General features: G+C 43.3%; 1 protein-coding gene across 6 annotated transcripts in view; it reads right to left on the reverse strand.

Moving 5' to 3' along the window:
* The window catches only part of CNIH2 (cornichon family AMPA receptor auxiliary protein 2), an 83,359-nt gene that overhangs the window by 58,426 nt on the left and 6,635 nt on the right, over positions 1–18,298 (reverse strand). Inside the window, exon 1 of one of the 6 annotated variants that reach the window (XM_072117861.1) lies at positions 11,017–11,954. The exons of 2 other annotated variants lie outside the window; for them this stretch is intronic. In XM_072117861.1, the coding sequence (XP_071973962.1) occupies positions 11,017–11,097 (81 nt within the window). In that variant the 5' untranslated portion in view covers positions 11,098–11,954. Of the gene's footprint in view, positions 1–11,016; positions 11,955–18,298 lie in introns of those variants that run through there. 3 more of the 6 variants (XM_072117859.1, XM_072117857.1, XM_072117856.1) reach the window with 3 other exon arrangements.

An 18,298-nucleotide genomic window follows, 5' to 3' on the forward strand; every position in this document is an offset into this window, starting at 1 on the left:
GGCAGAACCTGGCGAGAAGAGGAGCAGGAAGCCCCGGGGCACTCGTCGGGACGCCGTAGAAGGGCGTCACATCAGAAGAAGTACCCTTAATGACCGACGTAGATTCCCGATAGGGCGGTCATTAAGGGGGTTAAAGGATATCTACCATCAGATTTACTGATAATAGATGCCCTCAATGAAATGTTCGTTACCTTGTCCAGGGGATAATCTTATTTTTTGTTAAATCCTTTATTAAAGGGGTTATCCGGGTTTAAAAAATTTCTTATGCCCGGGCTGGGGAGGGCTATTTAAACACAATAAACATGTACTTACCTCCTCCGGTGCTGCCGATGTCCCGTGCTGCGGCCGTTCTTCTCTGTGCGCCGGTTTCATTACAAGTGCGCACAGGGAGCTTCCGGCCGCTGAGAGAGACGCTGAGAGATAGGGACGGATGGGAGGAGCCGTCCACATCGCGGACCGGAAGCTCCCTGTGCGCGGCTTCCATGCCCCTGTAAACAAACAGGGGCACGGATTGAAGGGACCGCGGCGCGGGACATCAGCGGCGCCGGACGAGGTAAGTCCATGTTTATTATGTTTAACTAGCCCTCCCCAGCCCGGCCATAAGAAATTTTTTAAACCCGGATAACCCCTTTAAAGGAAACCTACCATCACGGATCTACCTATTGAGGTAGATCCGGTGCCAGGTTTCTTTAATGTATAGTAGTAAAGCCATTTTTGTGGTTAATTCTTTAGTGGCCCAAAACTTTTATACATTTTAATTCCCCTAATATGCAAATTTCCTAAAGAGGATAATGAGGCGAGGAGTAGCCGAAGCCCCAGTAGCCTCTTGCGTTCCGCCTACCAATGTATCTTGTGCACGCTACTGCGAGGAGCTGCGCTCACTCGTCCGTGAGGCACTAAAGAATTAGCCCTAAAAAGGGCTTCACTACTACACATTAGAGGAACCTGCCACCAGATCTACGTCACCAGAGCACCTCTTGGCCACATTATAATATATGCACATCCTGCTTCCACTGTTCTTCATCGTCCACCCGCAGACAGCTGGTGACATCACCAGCTTTCTGGAAGTTTCATGGTCATACTATCCAGCCAGCTGTGCTGGACCACCCACAAACAAAAAAAATAAATTAGGTGAGATACAGCTTACCCCTGCAATATTCCAAGGTTTGGCAGCCTGTTGAACTTCCAGGGGTATCCAATTGCAGAAAAATTGGGACTCCTGGTAGTTATGTACTGCATGGATATGGAATTTGAAACTGCTATAATAAAGAAGACGTTAAAGAGTTCTAAGATTCCCTATCTTTTTGAAATCATATATCACTAAATGCTATTAACAATATGGGTAGCCGCTTTAATCATAGATAGAAGACTGTAGAAAAATATACAGAGAAGAAAAACAGATCAGACAATTTCATATAAATAGGGCTTATTGAAACATTGTATTTTTTCTTTACATGCTATTTGTGATTTTCATTGTTATTTTTTTCAGTTTTTTTTTCCAATGTAATAAAAATATTTTTAGTGCCTATTATATAATTTTTTCATGTTTGGGCAATCACTTGAGGTCTATGGGTCCAGGAAAAAAGAGATTTATTTTTCCCATGATGACTTATTGCCTTCTAACTAATGTTAAACCTAAGGTTTTTTTTATTGAAGCTGTGAGAAAAAACTGGAACTACTGATCCCGTATTGATTTGGAAAAAAAACGGATCCAGATTCAAAAAGGAAACAAAACATATTTTTAATGGATTCACAACGGACACGCCTGTGTGAATTTCCCCTTATTGTCATATATTCCAGTTAATCTGCATGACTGAATATGCCGTTATGCTAATTTTCTTTTTTCCCCTCTAGTGATCTACAATATTCCAATATTGAAAAGAACACTGCTAGAAAACATGACTGACAGATGTGATAAGGGCCTCATTCAGCTGACAGTTCTATGCTGTGGCTGTCAGGTAACATGATTGCCAATAGACAGAACACAAAGAAGAAATGAGGTAAAAAAACATCTATAATGCTGCTTATCATCCAGATTTACTGATGATTGAGAAGTGAATTCTGGCTTTAATACGGACCATATAACGTGGCCTTATTATAGTTGTTTGAATGAAAGATAAGAATGTTTTCACACAGTTGGACACTTTGCCTGTGCAGTGTGCAGAGGACGACAGATTCATGGATGCACATTTTTCATAAATCTGGCGCTCCCTACACTGCTCTGACAGAGTGCACCAACTTTTTTTCTGATTGTGTTTAAGTCTGACTGGCTAGATCACTCCAGGACCTACCTTCAAATGCTTTATATGGAGCCACTCCCACTCCTAATCTTGTGATACATGGCCCCACCCTTCCTTTAATGTGGTGTAGTTGTTCTGTCCCCTTTTCTGAAAACCACCCCCTAAGTATGATATTTCCACCCCCATGCTTCAAGTTTGGGATGGTGTTCCTAGTGTTGTACTCATTCTCCTTCTTGCTCCAAACTCCAAGTATCCTCCAAAGTATCTTCCTCCAAACTCCAGCAAGTGGAATTAATACTAAAAGTTCTATTTTGGTCTCATCTGACCACATGACCTTCTCCCATGCCTCATGTAGATCATTCAGATGGTCAGTGGGGAACTTCAAATAGGTCTGGACATGTGCTGGCATGAGCAAGGGGAACTTTCAAGCCCTGCATGATTTTAATCTGTGATGGTCTGGTGTGTTAATAATGGTAATCTTTGAGACTGTGTTCATGGATGGCTTTAGCTCATTGGCCAGGTCCTCCTGTGTAATTCTGGCCTGATTCATGACCTTTCTCAGAATCAACCTTACCCCACGAGATGAGATCTTGCATGGACACCCAGACCAACTAAAATTGACGGTCATCTAGTGCATTTTCTAATAATTTTGCCAAATGTCTTCTCATTAAGCTGCTTGCCAGTTGTCCTGTAGTCCATCCAAACAATGTGTCGGTCTACAACTTTGTCCCTGGTGTCCTTAGACACCTCTTTGATCTTGCCCATGGTGGAGAGGTTGATTCACTGTGTGAGGACATGTGTCTTTTATACAGGAAATAAGTTCAAACAGGTGAGAATAATACAGGTAAAGAAGGCATTTGGATTTTTCCAAGTTTGTCCTTCCAACAGGTGCTGCTTTGGTATGGCAAAGGAAGAAAGGCTTTATTGTAGGTAAGTGTACATCATAAAGGATGCATCCTTCATGATGTAGATTTACCTCTTTTTTTACTATTGTATTCACGTACCAAGTTTATGGACTTCCACTGTGGTTTAGCAAATGGCCAGCAAGTAGGCAGGTACAGTGGTTTTGGAACCACAGGGCTCAAATTTCTTCCCTGTCTTCACAAATTTCTTCTCGGCTTACAGCTTTTTAGTCTGTACCTGTTCTCCTTACTATCTATATTGCTTTATTCTGTCCTTTGTTACACTCTTCCAACCTTTCAATACCTGTTGGAATTGGTCACTAGCTGCTCAGCTTCTCTCTCCTTGCCCAGTGGCCTCACATTACGTAGCTGAAAAAGTGAAAGTGAGAGACTTGCCAGGCAGTTTCTTCTGCATGCAATTGTAAGCTGTACTTAGCATGTAAAATACACACTACACATGCTGAATACGGAATCTATCTAACAACCCTCAGTTGCTGAAGAGAGACTTTATAGCTATTTTTTAATAAGTACTATTTGTATAGAACATTTTACAAAAATATCACTATCTCAAAGCAATATTAAAAAAGCTATAAATTACAGATATGCTTTAATCCATTGCTTTTTAGCTATAAAAAGTGGCGTGGAAGTCACCTGATATACTGTCAACAAATCAAAATTATGGAGAATGAAGCTGTTTGCTGAGATCTGTTCAGCCAATCCGCACATAAGTCTCCATGGAAACTGCATTCCCGGACTTTCAATAAAAGAGGCTTGAATCTATATTTCTGGCGTGACTTAATGCTTGGTTTGGGAATGAAAAATCACAAGAAGCACAGCTGACTTGCTTCATACAAACCTAAAAAGCTTAATGTGTAGCATATATGTAATATGGATATCATGTAAAGAACTATGGTTATATGTGTAGATGCACGTTTATATCATATAGACAACTAGAGAACTCTGGTTATATGCACATAATAGCATATACAAAAAGTAGTGAGCTCCGGATTTAAGAGCATTTATATCACATATACATCTAGAGAGCTCTGCTTATAGCTATATAAGCACATTTATATCACATGTAGAAGTAGAGAGCTCAGGTTATAGGTATATATATATATACTTATAGTCCTACAGAGATCTGGTTATATGAAGAAGAAACACATATGGCACTAGAGAGGTTTGTATGTCTATAAGAACATTTATATGTTAATGTCTTGCACTATAGAAGTCTTGTTATATATGGTGACATTATGATACAATGTCATTACCATTATCATATATTACAACTATATTCTGTATAAAGTAAAAGGCAGCACTCCAATGTTACCGGTGAAGGGACACAACCTTTCTCTGAAAATCCACTCTCAGCAGAAACATTGAAGTGCTGCCATTATATGTTTATATCTTTGTAGAGGTTCATGGCCTGGACCTTGTGCTTTGCAACCACCATGGTGAAAAGTTTCCCAGGGTAAGTAAATGACCCTAATGGTAACACCCATATTGTGCTTACCCCGGTAAACTTCCTCTGTAGTCTGCGGGAGTCCTTCTGACAGGTGAAGGAGCTTGCAGCATGCACTACTGTATTCATGCCTAGACACCAGCAGGATACCAGAGGTCAGAGGATATTCTGCTGCTGTCGGGTCACATAACCCGCAGCTCCAATAGACTACAGAGAAAATTTGCTGGGGTAAGTAAAATATGAGTGATCCTGTTAGGATCCTGTACTTAAAGGGGTTATCCAAGACTACCAATAAATTAAATAAAAAATAATCGTGTACTCGCCTCCTCCATCGCTCCTGATGTCCCGCGCCCTCTAATTGCATTTGCAGTATTCAGGCAAATAATTAAGATCCACTTGTCCCAAAAGACAATGGCCCACATTTATCAAAACTACAGAAAGTATTCAGACTCCTTTAAATTTTTCACTCTTGTTTCATTGCAGCCAATTGGTAAGACAAAAAAGCTCTATGTTTGCTCATTAATGTACACTCTGCCCCCATCTTGACAGAAAAAACGGAAATATATATATTTTTGTTAATTTATTAAACGGAAAAAACTGAAATATCACAGATTCATAAGTATGCAGACCCTATGCTGTGACGCACATATTTAACTTACATGCTGAACATTTCCTTCTAATCCTCCTTGAGATGTTTCTACTCCTTCTTAGGAGTCCAGCTGTGTTTAAGGAAACTGATTGGACTTCATTAGGAAAGGCACACACCTGTCTATACAAGACCGCACAGCTCACAGTGCGTGTCAGAGCACATGGGAATCATGAGATCTAAGGAACTGCCCAAAGCTCAGAGACAGAACTGTGGCGAAGAACAGATCTGGCCAAGGTTACAAAAGAATATCTGCAGCACTCAAGGTTCCTAAGAGCACAGTGACTGCCATAATCCTTAAATGGAAGAAGCTTGGGATGACCATAACTCTTCCTCAACCTGGCTATGATACCAAAAGCATGGGAGAATTCCCCTGTAGCCTCTAAACTTGTCCTAGTGGGATAAAATCTGATGATTGGTTCCATTTAACATCCTTGCCGTGAACCGCCATAATAGTATGTCAAGGGGCAGTTAGGCCAGTGAACCCTTTAAATGCCTCTGGCAATGCTGGGTGCCACCATATTCTTTCAGATCATTTCTCTCCGTGATCGGGGAGACACAGTCTATAACCATGACAGCTTAGAGTCTGCATAAGACTTCAGGATATGCCAGTAGCTCCAGATCCATAGCAAAATGGTCATATACTGCAATACAGTTAAAGTTACCCTAGGGGAGCTAAAAAAAACTGTAAAAAAATGTATATGAAAAGATTGAAACAAAAAGAAAAAAAAAACAACGTCATTGGGGAGCGGCTATCCGTTGCCATGACAGCCTCAGGTCACAGCCTCAGGGACTATCATGTTTTAGGCTATCTATTACAATTTGCGATTTGCACATTGTAATAGATGATGTGCAAAATCCCCATATACTGCCATACTGTAGTATGGCAGTATATGATAGGATCAATCAGACAACCTAGGGTTAAAGTACCCTAGGGTATCTGAAAAATAGTAAACAATAAAAATTAAAAAAGTTTAAAAAAAATTATTTACTTGGAAAAATAAAAAAAGTTATAGATTTTTGAAGGTGGGTAGTGAAAAATAAAGACGCAAAAATGAAAAAGGGCCAGGTCCTTAAGGGGTTAAAGCCATAGAAGCAAAGCACACAAGTAGATGGCGCAAATTCTACCACATTTGACATTTTTACAGTCAGAACTGCTGATATATTCCCTTCAACTTGTTTTTGCATGAAATATAATAATAACTTATTTTTGTTAGTACAACAAGAAGATTTCAGTGTATTTTTTTACATGAAATATCATCACATCCAGTTAATCGTGGTTCCTATGGCATTGCATTACAACTGTCCTTACAAGCAATTTATGCAGTGTCATTTTTTCAGGTGTAAACAATTCTGTAAAGTTTTCAAAGCTAATCTAAAGTAGAGACACCTACTGTACAACATCTATGGCATTTGTGAATGTAAACAGGAGGTCGAGGCCATCATTACAACAGACACAATTTTAGGGTATGTTTAGTTTTTGTACTATATTTTTAGTTAAATCCAAATGAAGGTTGCATTCACACAACCGCTGGGGGACGTATAGGCCAGCGTTACGGTGCAGAAAGGCTCTCAAGGGGAGTCTATAATAATATTGTGATCAATAAAGTATATGACTTTTTACCGATATAGTGGGGGTCATTTACTAAGGGCCCGATTCGCGTTTTCCCGACGTGTTACCCGAATATTTCCGATTTGCACCGATTGTACCTGAATTGCCCTGGGTTTTTGGCGCACGCGATCGAATTGTGGCGCATCGGCGCCGGCATGCACGCGACAGAAATCGGGGGGCGTGGCCGAACGAAAACCCGACGGATTCGGACAAACCACCGCATTTAAAAAAAAATTTGTGTTGCGAAAATTTCACTCACCTTCATCCTGGATAGGCCGGTGTATTTCGAGGCATTCCAGCGGACTTCAGCGCAGCAGCGCCACCTGGTGGACGGCGGAGGAACTGCTTTGATGAATCCCGGCTGGACCCGAATCCAGTGCAGAGAACGCGCCGCTGGATCGCGAACGGACCGGGTAAGTAAATCTGCCCCAATGTGTTAGTCTTTTTCATCTTTGTGGGTCAAGCTTTTTTTGGTATACTGTAACTGGAGTGGGGGATACTATCTGCATTTCAGTTTGGTGCCCATATCTCTAGCTTCTTCCTTTTTTGGTTACCCATTTGATTGCTTAGTCAATCGGGATCACAGCATCTAAGTGGTTTTAGTGGGAGGTTGCTCACTTTGTCACCCATCAGCAGTTCCTCATATGAACGTATGGCATGCTGGTGGCTATTGCATAACAAGTGCCCCAGATCTGCCTTTACCACAAACTTAGGCCATGGCAGTGACATTGCCTAATTTATAGACTGTCAGTTTTATCTTTTCTTCTCCTTGCTTTAAAATTCAGGGAATCACAGGGAATGTTCCTGGTTGTTGTTGCAACATTCTTAGCGTATTACCACTCAATATATTGAGACAATTCTTTTTTCAAATGTCATGTGACCTCTTTCCCATGTCACGTGACCTCTTTCCCAATGAAAAAACTTGCACTTTAATAAGCCAATAATTTGATTTACTGACACAGTTACTGGATTCAGATGTGCCCTATTCCCTTTTACATCTGAAATAAAAAGAAATGTTTACTTTTTAGTTGAAGAAATGCTATATATATAAAATAAATTAATGCCAAAGGGGATGTTAATGTTGAAAGGATATAATAAGATTCATTCAATGGCATAAGTTTTTGTAACTGTGCCGTGATTTTTAACTTTATATATATTCTAATAATATCTAGGTTTTTTTGCGTACAGGCAGTCCCCGGGTTATGTACAGAATAGGTTGTTTAAGTCTGTTATTAAGTTGTAAGACGACAGACGGCACTTTCTAATCATTCTACCCTTTAACAGGACTCTGTATACAACAACTTTCTACTGATCTGAGTCTAGAGTTGTGTTTGCAAATATCAGACATTCTAAGAGACAGAGTTGCAGGGGGTGAAGCATCTGGAATCGGTAATAATACAGAAGGTGTGTCTCAGACTTCTATAGGTACTTCTGTAACTATCACGGTTTACAGCTATTTCCTAATGAAGGTGAGGTAAATAATAACTGTGCAGAAAAAATAAAAGCAGATCATCCCCTGAAGTCGCCACATCAAAATAACAATATATCATAGGACCAAACCAGTCACTTTAAATACAGTTCAAGGAAACCTACCACCACGGATCTCCCTATTAAGGTAGATCCGGTGGCAGGTTCCTCTAATGTACAGTTGTATAGCCCTTTGTGGGCTAATTTTTGTGGTGGCCCATAAGTTTTGTAAATTTTAATTTGCACAATATTTAAATTTTCTAAAGAGGCTACTGGGGTGTGAAGTAGCCAGAGCTAAGGCTACACGGCACGGCTACTACACACCCCAGTAGCCTCTTGTGTTCCGCCTACCTTGACATCTTCACATGCACGGTCTCGGCTCTGAAGTCGGAGCTTCTGCGCATGCACAGAACCCAGCTTGTCAGACTGCGTGCTGAAGATGTCAGGGTAGGCGGAACACAAGAGGCTACCTAAATAATTTTTTTGGATAAATTGCAATCGGTTTAGTCTATGGCCTTTAATGAAATATCAGTTTCAATAGTCAAGTAGTCAAGTTCCTTAAGAAAGAACCCTAATATAATCAATGTATATATCTCTCTCCCTCTCTCTCTCTCTCTATATATATATATACATATATATATATATATATATATATATATATAGATATATATAAAGCAAGAGAGAGAGATACATTGATTATATCGGACATACATATTAAAATTAAGTGTGTTTATAGATATATATATATATACACATAAATACAATATGGTTGCAGGGTCTGTTTAGTGTGTACTCACTTTACCTCTCTGTATGAAACATAGCCAAAAATATTTTATTTCATACATAAGTTACATACATTGACACCAGAATAGACGTCTTTATGAATCTTTTCATCCCAATTAATTATATATTCACTGTTATAATATAGTAACACCATTGTCACTATGAATTAATCGTTCTTACTATTCGGAAATGGAAACCTCTTAACTTTTTTATAAATTTAGGCTTTCTACAAAGCGATGATGTTATTATGACAAATGTATGTATATCCTAAATTTGCCACTTAGTAAGGGAGGAGGCCAAATTTAAAAATATGGAGAAGACTGTGGAACCAAATGTCCGGGGCAGTCACGGAATTGGGGAATGACAAGTAACAGAAGACAATGAGGTCCAGATATGGCAGATTTACTGTATAAGAGTGGATGAGGAGGTGCTCCGGATTAGTACTGTACATAAGGCACGCTTACTTCTCTGGGTACCACTTTATAAACATATGCAGTTTCCATGGATACCAGATCAGTCTCCACAGCAACAGAAAGAAGCAGAAACATAAAGGATGAACACATGGGGGAGGGTGGGGGCTCAGAAAATGTGGCACACAAAATTATACCCACATTGTGACACAAATGTACATTGAAAGAAAAAGACCTGTATACATGTATTTGTCAGCACGTACAAAACTGTGCAGAATGAGACAAGTTTGGCACAATCTGAGCATTTCCATCACACATTTCAGTATAACAATGGGATCAGCTATACAAAAGACACCATGTAATATCCTTATCACAACAGCAGAAACAGATTTAGGCCAATAATTATCAGAATACATTCTCTCATCATTGTAAGGTTCTAAATGACAGGAACCTCAGCATATAGAGAAATCAGATCACGATATTTGTAGAAAATAACATGATAATGACTAAAGAGTTTTAAATCTTGCCAATAAAAAATACCATACGATCAAACCAATAAATTGTATTTTCTTTGCACGCACATATAATTCAAGTATTTCTATGCGCCTTTACATACAGCACTTATTTGCAGGTGACTGTATAACCCTGTGTAAGATGGTCATGTACCAATAACCTTTCTGATTTCTTAAGTCTTCTCTGAATTCTGATGTAAAAGTCTTTGTTCCTGCAATATTGTTTTTTTGGATTATATCTGTGAATGGTCTCAGGTAAAGTTAGATGTCATTAATCTCTGTTGCATATGTTTCATACAGAGTTTGAATCTTTAAAGATTCTCTTCCCCATTGATTCATCCAAATGTAAATCATTCTTGTCTGTAACATGGAAAATCGATCCTAGCGTGTGTCATAGTAATGTTTCATTCCACTGTAAAAACACTAAGAGAATATTACTAAATGCGAAGGGCTGAAAATAAGTGACACATAGTGTAAATTACTTAATGGAACACAGAACAGCTGTGACTTGGGCAGTGAACTGTATAGATGTACACCTGAGACCTGCGCACGTTATATACATATCTGCGAACAAACAATGTGAACTAGGTCAATACAGATGGATAACTGGATAGATAGGTAGATAAATAGATGAAATGGCTCCATACAGATAACTGGATAGATAGCTAAAATGACTCTGCAACTGTATCTTGACCCAGTGTATAGTTCCCACCCTAAATTCCCACACTAAAGGTGCCCATTGCCACAGGCCAGCTTTGCTCTATCTTTGTAGCCACTGCTCACAATACTTTTTCCTGACCCTTTCCCATCTATAGTTACCCTAGGTGGCTCTTTTATTACAATTGTTTTATTTCTTCACTGTAATCTAGAGTCAGTGTCCCCATATTGTGCAGTTAGTTTCATCCCAAATTAACAGTGATTTGAACCATTTCCCCTTCATATAACATATCCCCAATGACACCAATGCAGTTGATAAACTCACGTGCCAGATGATGAAAAAGATGAGAGAAGCACAGAGGACGAGTGTTAGCATGTAGCAGAACGCAGCAAAGGTAAACGCCATCGCTGTTTGAGAGACTGCTGAAAGCAAGACCGTTCGGAGAGATTACTCTTTAAGCAGGCTGGAAAAAAACTACCAATAGAGACCACTTCCCCAATATGTCGGCCGCTGCTACTTCAAGAGAATTCCTTGAAATAGTCCAAATACTGTGCATACAAGTTCATCTGACCAGCAAGTGGTGACAGGGTAACCTCTGTGTGTGTGGGATTGAAGAGTGTGCTCATCCACAGAGGGAAGTCAGGGAGTTCGGCACTTCAGAGACTGCTATGGATCCACAAAAATATTTGTATTGTGGCAAATTTGGAAACAAAAATGTAAAAAGAGCCAAGGTAAAGTTCCAGTAACAAAATAGAGCAGGTGTGAGCACAGTGATGTATTTGGCCTATTCCGCTGCTCGTTAAACGGAAACGCTAATTATAAAGCGAGATGTCAATGTTGTGAGAAATACCTCGTCATCTCCGCCATGTACAGTATTCTCACTGTGTGGGGGTGAGGCACTTGACTTGTAAGTAAACATCAATGTATCTTCGCGTGTCTATAGAACAGTTTCCTTTCAGTCTCCTTCCTCTTTGTGTCTTTGGCTCCTTTCTTTCTTGTCACAAAGTCTCTCACCTCTTGGCTGTGTCCCTTCTCTTCTGTATGTGGTGTGGCTCTTTGCAGTCTTTGTTTTGTCCCCCTTGCTGTGCGGATGAGAAGAGGGGGTACACTGCTCTCAGGAGCACATCTGGAGCACACTCAGATCCCCAGTCAGCACTCCTATTTCTCTGTGCTGCTAATTCTCTCCAATACCTTGGACTCCTTGTCTTCTCAGCGTTGTCTCTCCCTCCCTCTCAAGTTCATTCTCTACCTCCTTCTCTCTGTCACACCTCCTCCCTTTCTCTCAAATTCCCTCTTTCCATCAAATAGTAATTCTCTTTTTCAGCAGTAGACTTGACTATCAATCAATATCTCTGTTTATCTATATTCCACCCTGTGTTCCTTTATGCATTCACCATTAAATTGTTTACTCTTGACCATTTTCCTTTCTATATTAAACAGTTTTTTCCCCAAAAAATTATCCATTATCCCGTTTTTTTCTTATTAATTTTTTTTTTTTTAGTAATCACCTAACAGTTTCAGAATGACAGTAATATGTTATGGTTAACATTTGCTATCACAGCCTATTCGAGGTCTAAAGTGTTACAGAATCTGCCTCTGTGTGGTGTTATCACAGCTTCCAGGTAATTAGGAAGTGCAAGGCAAATAGAATCATTGTGACATCTAGTGGTTAGTATTGGTCATTACATGTGTCAACTATAAGGTGATTGACAAACAAGTACATCTGAGTGATATCCTCCCACATATTTTCACACAGATGGGAATGATCTTCACTTCTGTCATTTTGCATCCTGGTACAAGCATATGGACTTTACGAATATAGGAGACATCAGGGGATATCTCCAGCACACTGACAAGAGAAAAGAACACAAATACTGCTATAGAAAGCACAGCATAAAGGGACACTGTCACCAGGTACTACCCATTAAACTATTAGTGTATGAATATAGGAGACATCAGGGGATATCTCCAGCACACTGACAAGAGAAAAGAACACAAATACTGCTATAGAAAGCACAGCATAAAGGGACACTGTCACCAGGTACTACCCATTAAACTATTAGTGTATGAAGTGTTCTTTCTAGAATTCCCTCTTTTGTGGGAAATCTCGACCCATTTATGTAAACAAGTCTCCTGTCATGTAAAAATGAGCAAAAAAGTGTAATTTTTGCCTGGGATGCAGTTTTGAGGCTCAAAACTTACTTATAACGTCTCTAGGTTTGGTTCTATAGAAACTAAGAAGATAAGAATCTCCTCTTTTAGATACATAACAGGCAGTTAAAGACAGTTAGAAACACTAGCTGCAGATAAAAATCCATATCATATATATCCACAATTCCTGTGATCTGAGCTCAACTTCTTAGATGAACCAGTAATTAAATTCCAAGTGAATGAGTTCAATGGTTCTCCTCCATATTGAAGATGGAAATAGTGGAAAACGAGGGTACATCTATACCATCTATATCCTTAACTGGATATTTTTTTTCTACATCATCTGAGGTGTATATGAAGAGGTTCTCAGGCAGCTACGGTATATTTGGAGAGGTTTTGTGGCAGGGGAGTTGTGTATGAAGAGGTTCTATGGCAGCTTAAGGGTGCATGAAGAGGTTCTACGGAAGCTGAGGTGTGTATGAAGAGGTTCTGCTGCAGCTCAAGTGTGTATGATGACGTTATGGGACAGCCAGCTGAGGTGTGTATATAGAGGTTCTGTGGCATATGAGGTGTGTATAAAGAGGTTCTACAGCAGCTGAGGTGTGGAGGAAGAGGTTGCCACCCTTAATCAGTCCCCAAAAAGTAGTATAAAACCAAGCCAAGTCTCACCAGACCCACGGTTTCACCTGTGTTTGGCTTCTTTGGCACGGAAGAAGCCGAAAACAGGCGGAACCCGTGATCAGGCGAGGCTTGGCTTGGATTTTATTATATGATGCCATGCTTGGTTTTATACTACTTTTGTGATTATGTTTTAATAAATACTTTTATTCGATATTTAAGGTGATCTGCACTATATACACTTATATACACTCCGTTCAGAGTATGGAGGAGGCAGTGGAGTTTCCTGTAGATATACAGGGGCTTTCTTGTGTACTCGCTAGAAGCGACCATGGTGTGAATATAAAGACTTCTGTGGAGCAACGCCTAGTACTGCAGAATTAATCTGACCATGCCACTACCATGATGTCCAGCAAGAGGCCCCTTAAAGAGGACCTGTCACCCAAAATTTCGGCACTAGGAGCTGCTTACTAAAGTAAGCAGCTCCTAGTGCTTGAACAAACGCCGCAGTGTTAGAAGGATAGCGTTACCGGAAACCTCAGGTAACGCTATTTAATACTGCGGCAGGGTACAGTGTAATTCACGGACCGCTCACAAAGCGGTCCGATGTATTCATGAGGGGGCGGTCCAAGGCGCTACCTCTTCCCCGGACCGCCCCACTCACTCCATAGGGTGGTGGTGACTGCCACGCGTCATGCGGCAGTCACCGCCCCTAATCATGCTCCAACCCCGGTCCGACGATTACATTGTACCTGCCGCAGTGTTAGATGGCGCTACCGGAGGTTTCCGGTAACGCTACCCGTCTAAGACTGCGGCGTTTGTTCAAGCACTAGGAGCTGCTTACTTTTGTAAGCAGCTCCTAGTGCCGAAATTTTGGGTGACAGATCCTCTTTAAGGGGCCTCTTGCTGGACATCATTGTAGTGGCGTTTTTTCAAGCACTGCGGCGTTTGTTCAAGCACTGCAGCTCCTAGTGCCGAAATTTTGGGTGACAGGTCCTCTTTAAGGTGCATCCACAACTTCAGGTTTTCACATGCAATTTTTGATGTCCAAACTAGAAGTGGAGTGAAAAAAAAGGAGAAGTAGCACTTCTCAGTTATATGTTCTCACCATTGCCTTCAGATGACCTCAAATGCCTGAGCATTCCTATATGAACAGTTCCCAGGAAAGCGGTGTCCCGATCTGATCCCCTTAAGCTTTTATCTTTTGGGTCACAGATACAGGAAGCCTGTGCTAGCATTTCTAGTTTCAAATGTTCAACTTTTTAGAAGTTATACCACAAATTTCTTTTTTGTAGAAACCTTTTGCCGTTTGTCTATTTCTATTTCCATAATTTCTTTACATTTCCTTTTTTATGGATATTAGGAAATTTATAGTTTTAATAGCAAGTTCTCAGATTTTCAATACATTTGAAAAAAGCTATATTTCTGGGGACCAATTTAGTTCAGAAGTCCCCCATAGAGGCGCATGTACTATAAATGCCCACAAGTAACACCATTTTATAAACTTAACCTCTCAAACTTTTTAAATCAACATTTTGGAAGCATGACCCTTTATTTCTTCCTCCAGAATCAAACAAAAATGGATTTGAAAGTTTTACATTTCAATTTTTCTAGGGCTGTGGAGTGTTGGTCAAATTTAATACAATAGGAATGGTGCAGAGTAAAAATCACATTTAGACAAACACCCCAGAAATCATTCTGTGGGTTGTCCCAAGTACAGTAGTGTCACAGTCTCAGGGGAATAGTCAGTGGACTCCCTGGACCACCGCGGGAGATAACAATACTAGCCGCAACCCAGGAGCGGAGTCTAAGTGAACTCCTGGTCTTCGCAGAGCCTGCCGCAAAGCGGGATGGTCTTGCTGCGGTGGGGAGTCCCCAGGTCGCTCCGGGGTGCAACTAGTCCCGCGGCGGCAGCCAAGGTAGGGACACAGGGACCATGGGAAGGCAGGACCTCGAATGGCTGGCAGGACCTCGGATGGCAGGCAGGACCTCGGATGGCAGACAGGACCTCGGATGGCAGGCAGGACCTCGGATGGCTGGCAGGACCTCGGATGGCAGGCAGGACCTCGAATGGCTGGCAGGACCTCGGAAGGCTGGCAGGACCTCGGATGGCTGGCAGGACCTCGGATGGCTGGCAGGATCTCGTATGGCTGGCAGGACCTCGTATGGCTAGCAGGACCTTGGATGGCTTCTGGATTACCGGACCGCCACAGGATAGCAGGACCGCCACAGAATACTAGGACCGCCACAGAATACCAGGACCACCACAGAATACCAGGACCGCCACAGGATACCAGGACCGCCACAGGATACCAGGACCGCCACAGGATACCAGGACCGCCACAGGATAACAGGACCGCCACAGGATAACAGGACCGCCACAGGATAACAGAATCTCTGGAGCAGCACTGGGAAGCTGCGGAGTCTCTGGAGCAGCACTGGGAAGCTGCGGAGTCTCTGGAGCAGCACTGGGAAGCTGTGGAGTCTCTGGAGCAGCACTGGGAAGCTGCAGAGTCTCTGGAGCAGCACTGGGAAGCTGCAGAGTCTCTGGAGCAGCACTGGGACCTCGGATGGCTGGCAGGATCTCGTATGGCTGGCAGGACCTCGTATGGCTAGCAGGACCTTGGATGGCTTCTGGATTACCGGACCGCCACAGGATAGCAGGACCGCCACAGAATACTAGGACCGCCACAGAATACCAGGACCACCACAGAATACCAGGACCGCCACAGGATACCAGGACCGCCACAGGATACCAGGACCGCCACAGGATACCAGGACCGCCACAGGATAACAGGACCGCCACAGGATAACAGGACCGCCACAGGATAACAGAATCTCTGGAGCAGCACTGGGAAGCTGCGGAGTCTCTGGAGCAGCACTGGGAAGCTGCGGAGTCTCTGGAGCAGCACTGGGAAGCTGTGGAGTCTCTGGAGCAGCACTGGGAAGCTGCAGAGTCTCTGGAGCAGCACTGGGACCTCGGATGGCTGGCAGGATCTCGTATGGCTGGCAGGACCTCGTATGGCTAGCAGGACCTTGGATGGCTTCTGGATTACCGGACCGCCACAGGATAGCAGGACCGCCACAGAATACTAGGACCGCCACAGAATACCAGGACCACCACAGAATACCAGGACCGCCACAGGATACCAGGACCGCCACAGGATACCAGGACCGCCACAGGATACCAGGACCGCCACAGGATAACAGGACCGCCACAGGATAACAGGACCGCCACAGGATAACAGAATCTCTGGAGCAGCACTGGGAAGCTGCGGAGTCTCTGGAGCAGCACTGGGAAGCTGCGGAGTCTCTGGAGCAGCACTGGGAAGCTGTGGAGTCTCTGGAGCAGCACTGGGAAGCTGCAGAGTCTCTGGAGCAGCACTGGGAAGCTGCAGAGTCTCTGGAGCAGCACTGGGAGGTGCGGAGTCTCTGGAGCAGCACTGGGAAGCTGCAGAGTCTCTGGAGCAGCACTGGGAAGCTGCAGAGTCTCTGGAGCAGCACTGGGAAGCTGCAGAGTCTCTGGAGCAGCTCTGGGAAGCTGCAGAGTCACATGAGCAGCACTGGGAAGCTGCAGAGTCTCTGGAGCAGCTCTGGGAAGCTGCGGAGTCACTGGGGACACTGGGACCAGGCAGGAGAGGTGAAGTAGCCAAACTTGAGGTGGTTCAAACCTGGACTGGATTTTTCTCAGGAACTTGGTATGGGTAACCACTATTCCATAGAGGAGTAGCCCAGTCCAGCGCCTCTCCAGTGAACAAAGAAAGAACACATGCCAACTTAGTGGGTTCGGGGGTGGACTGGGAGGACGTCAGTTTGATGTACAACGCGCATTGGACAACAAAACTCCTGCAAAAATTGGGGTTGCCATCAAATTTGTTAAGCATCAAAAAATCTGGTCCTGAGTTTGCTGCTGAAAAACATAGCTGAGAGACAGAAGCAACAGGAGGAGTCACAGGAGCCTGCTGCTGAGAGGCAATAATCCGCAGGGTGGCAGAGAGTTTGTCCAAGAGTTCTTTTTGCGCAGCAATCTCTTGGGACTACTGGGCAATAGTGCTGGGAAGGTCACCCAGAAGCTGGTACGGATCCTTGACACTGTCCATGGCTTTTGCAGAGATCATGACCTTGGCAGAGTCCATGGCCAGAACTTACTGTCACAGTCTCAGGGGAATAGTCAGTGGACTCCCTGGACCACCGCAGGAGATAACAATACTAGCCGCAACCCGGGAGCGGAGTCTAAGTGAACTCCTGGTCTTCACCAGAACTCGCCGCAAAGCGGGATGGTCTTGCTGCGGGGAGTCCTCGGATGGCAGGCAGGACCTCGGATGGCAGGCAGGACCTCGGAGGGCAGGCAGGACCTTGGATGGCTGGCAGGACCTTGGATGGCCGGCAGGACCTTGGATGGCCAGCAGGACCTCGGATGGCCGGCAGGACCTCGGATGGCTGGCAGGACCTCGGATGGCTACTGGATTACCGGACCGCCACAGGATACCAGGACCGCCACAGAATACCAGGACCGCCACAGAATACCAGGATCGCCACAGGATACCAGGACTGCCACAGGATACCAGGACCGCCACAAGATACCACTATCGCCACAGGATTCCAGGACCGCCACAGGATACCAGGACTGTCACAGGACACAGGAACACCGGAACACCACAGAACACGGGAACAACACGGAACACGGGAATCACAGAATCCACGGAGGCGTCTGGAAACGCTCGGGAACACGGAGGGCTTTCTCTTCAGTAACAAGACATGAAGATCCGGCAGGGGATGCTGGGAGTAGCCAGGCTATATAGCAGAGCCAGGAATGCCAGCGCCAATAAGGAGGACG

The sequence above is a fragment of the Engystomops pustulosus genome, chromosome 7, assembly GCF_040894005.1.
Source record: "Engystomops pustulosus chromosome 7, aEngPut4.maternal, whole genome shotgun sequence".
In the NCBI taxonomy this organism is placed as follows: domain Eukaryota; kingdom Metazoa; phylum Chordata; class Amphibia; order Anura; family Leptodactylidae; genus Engystomops; species Engystomops pustulosus.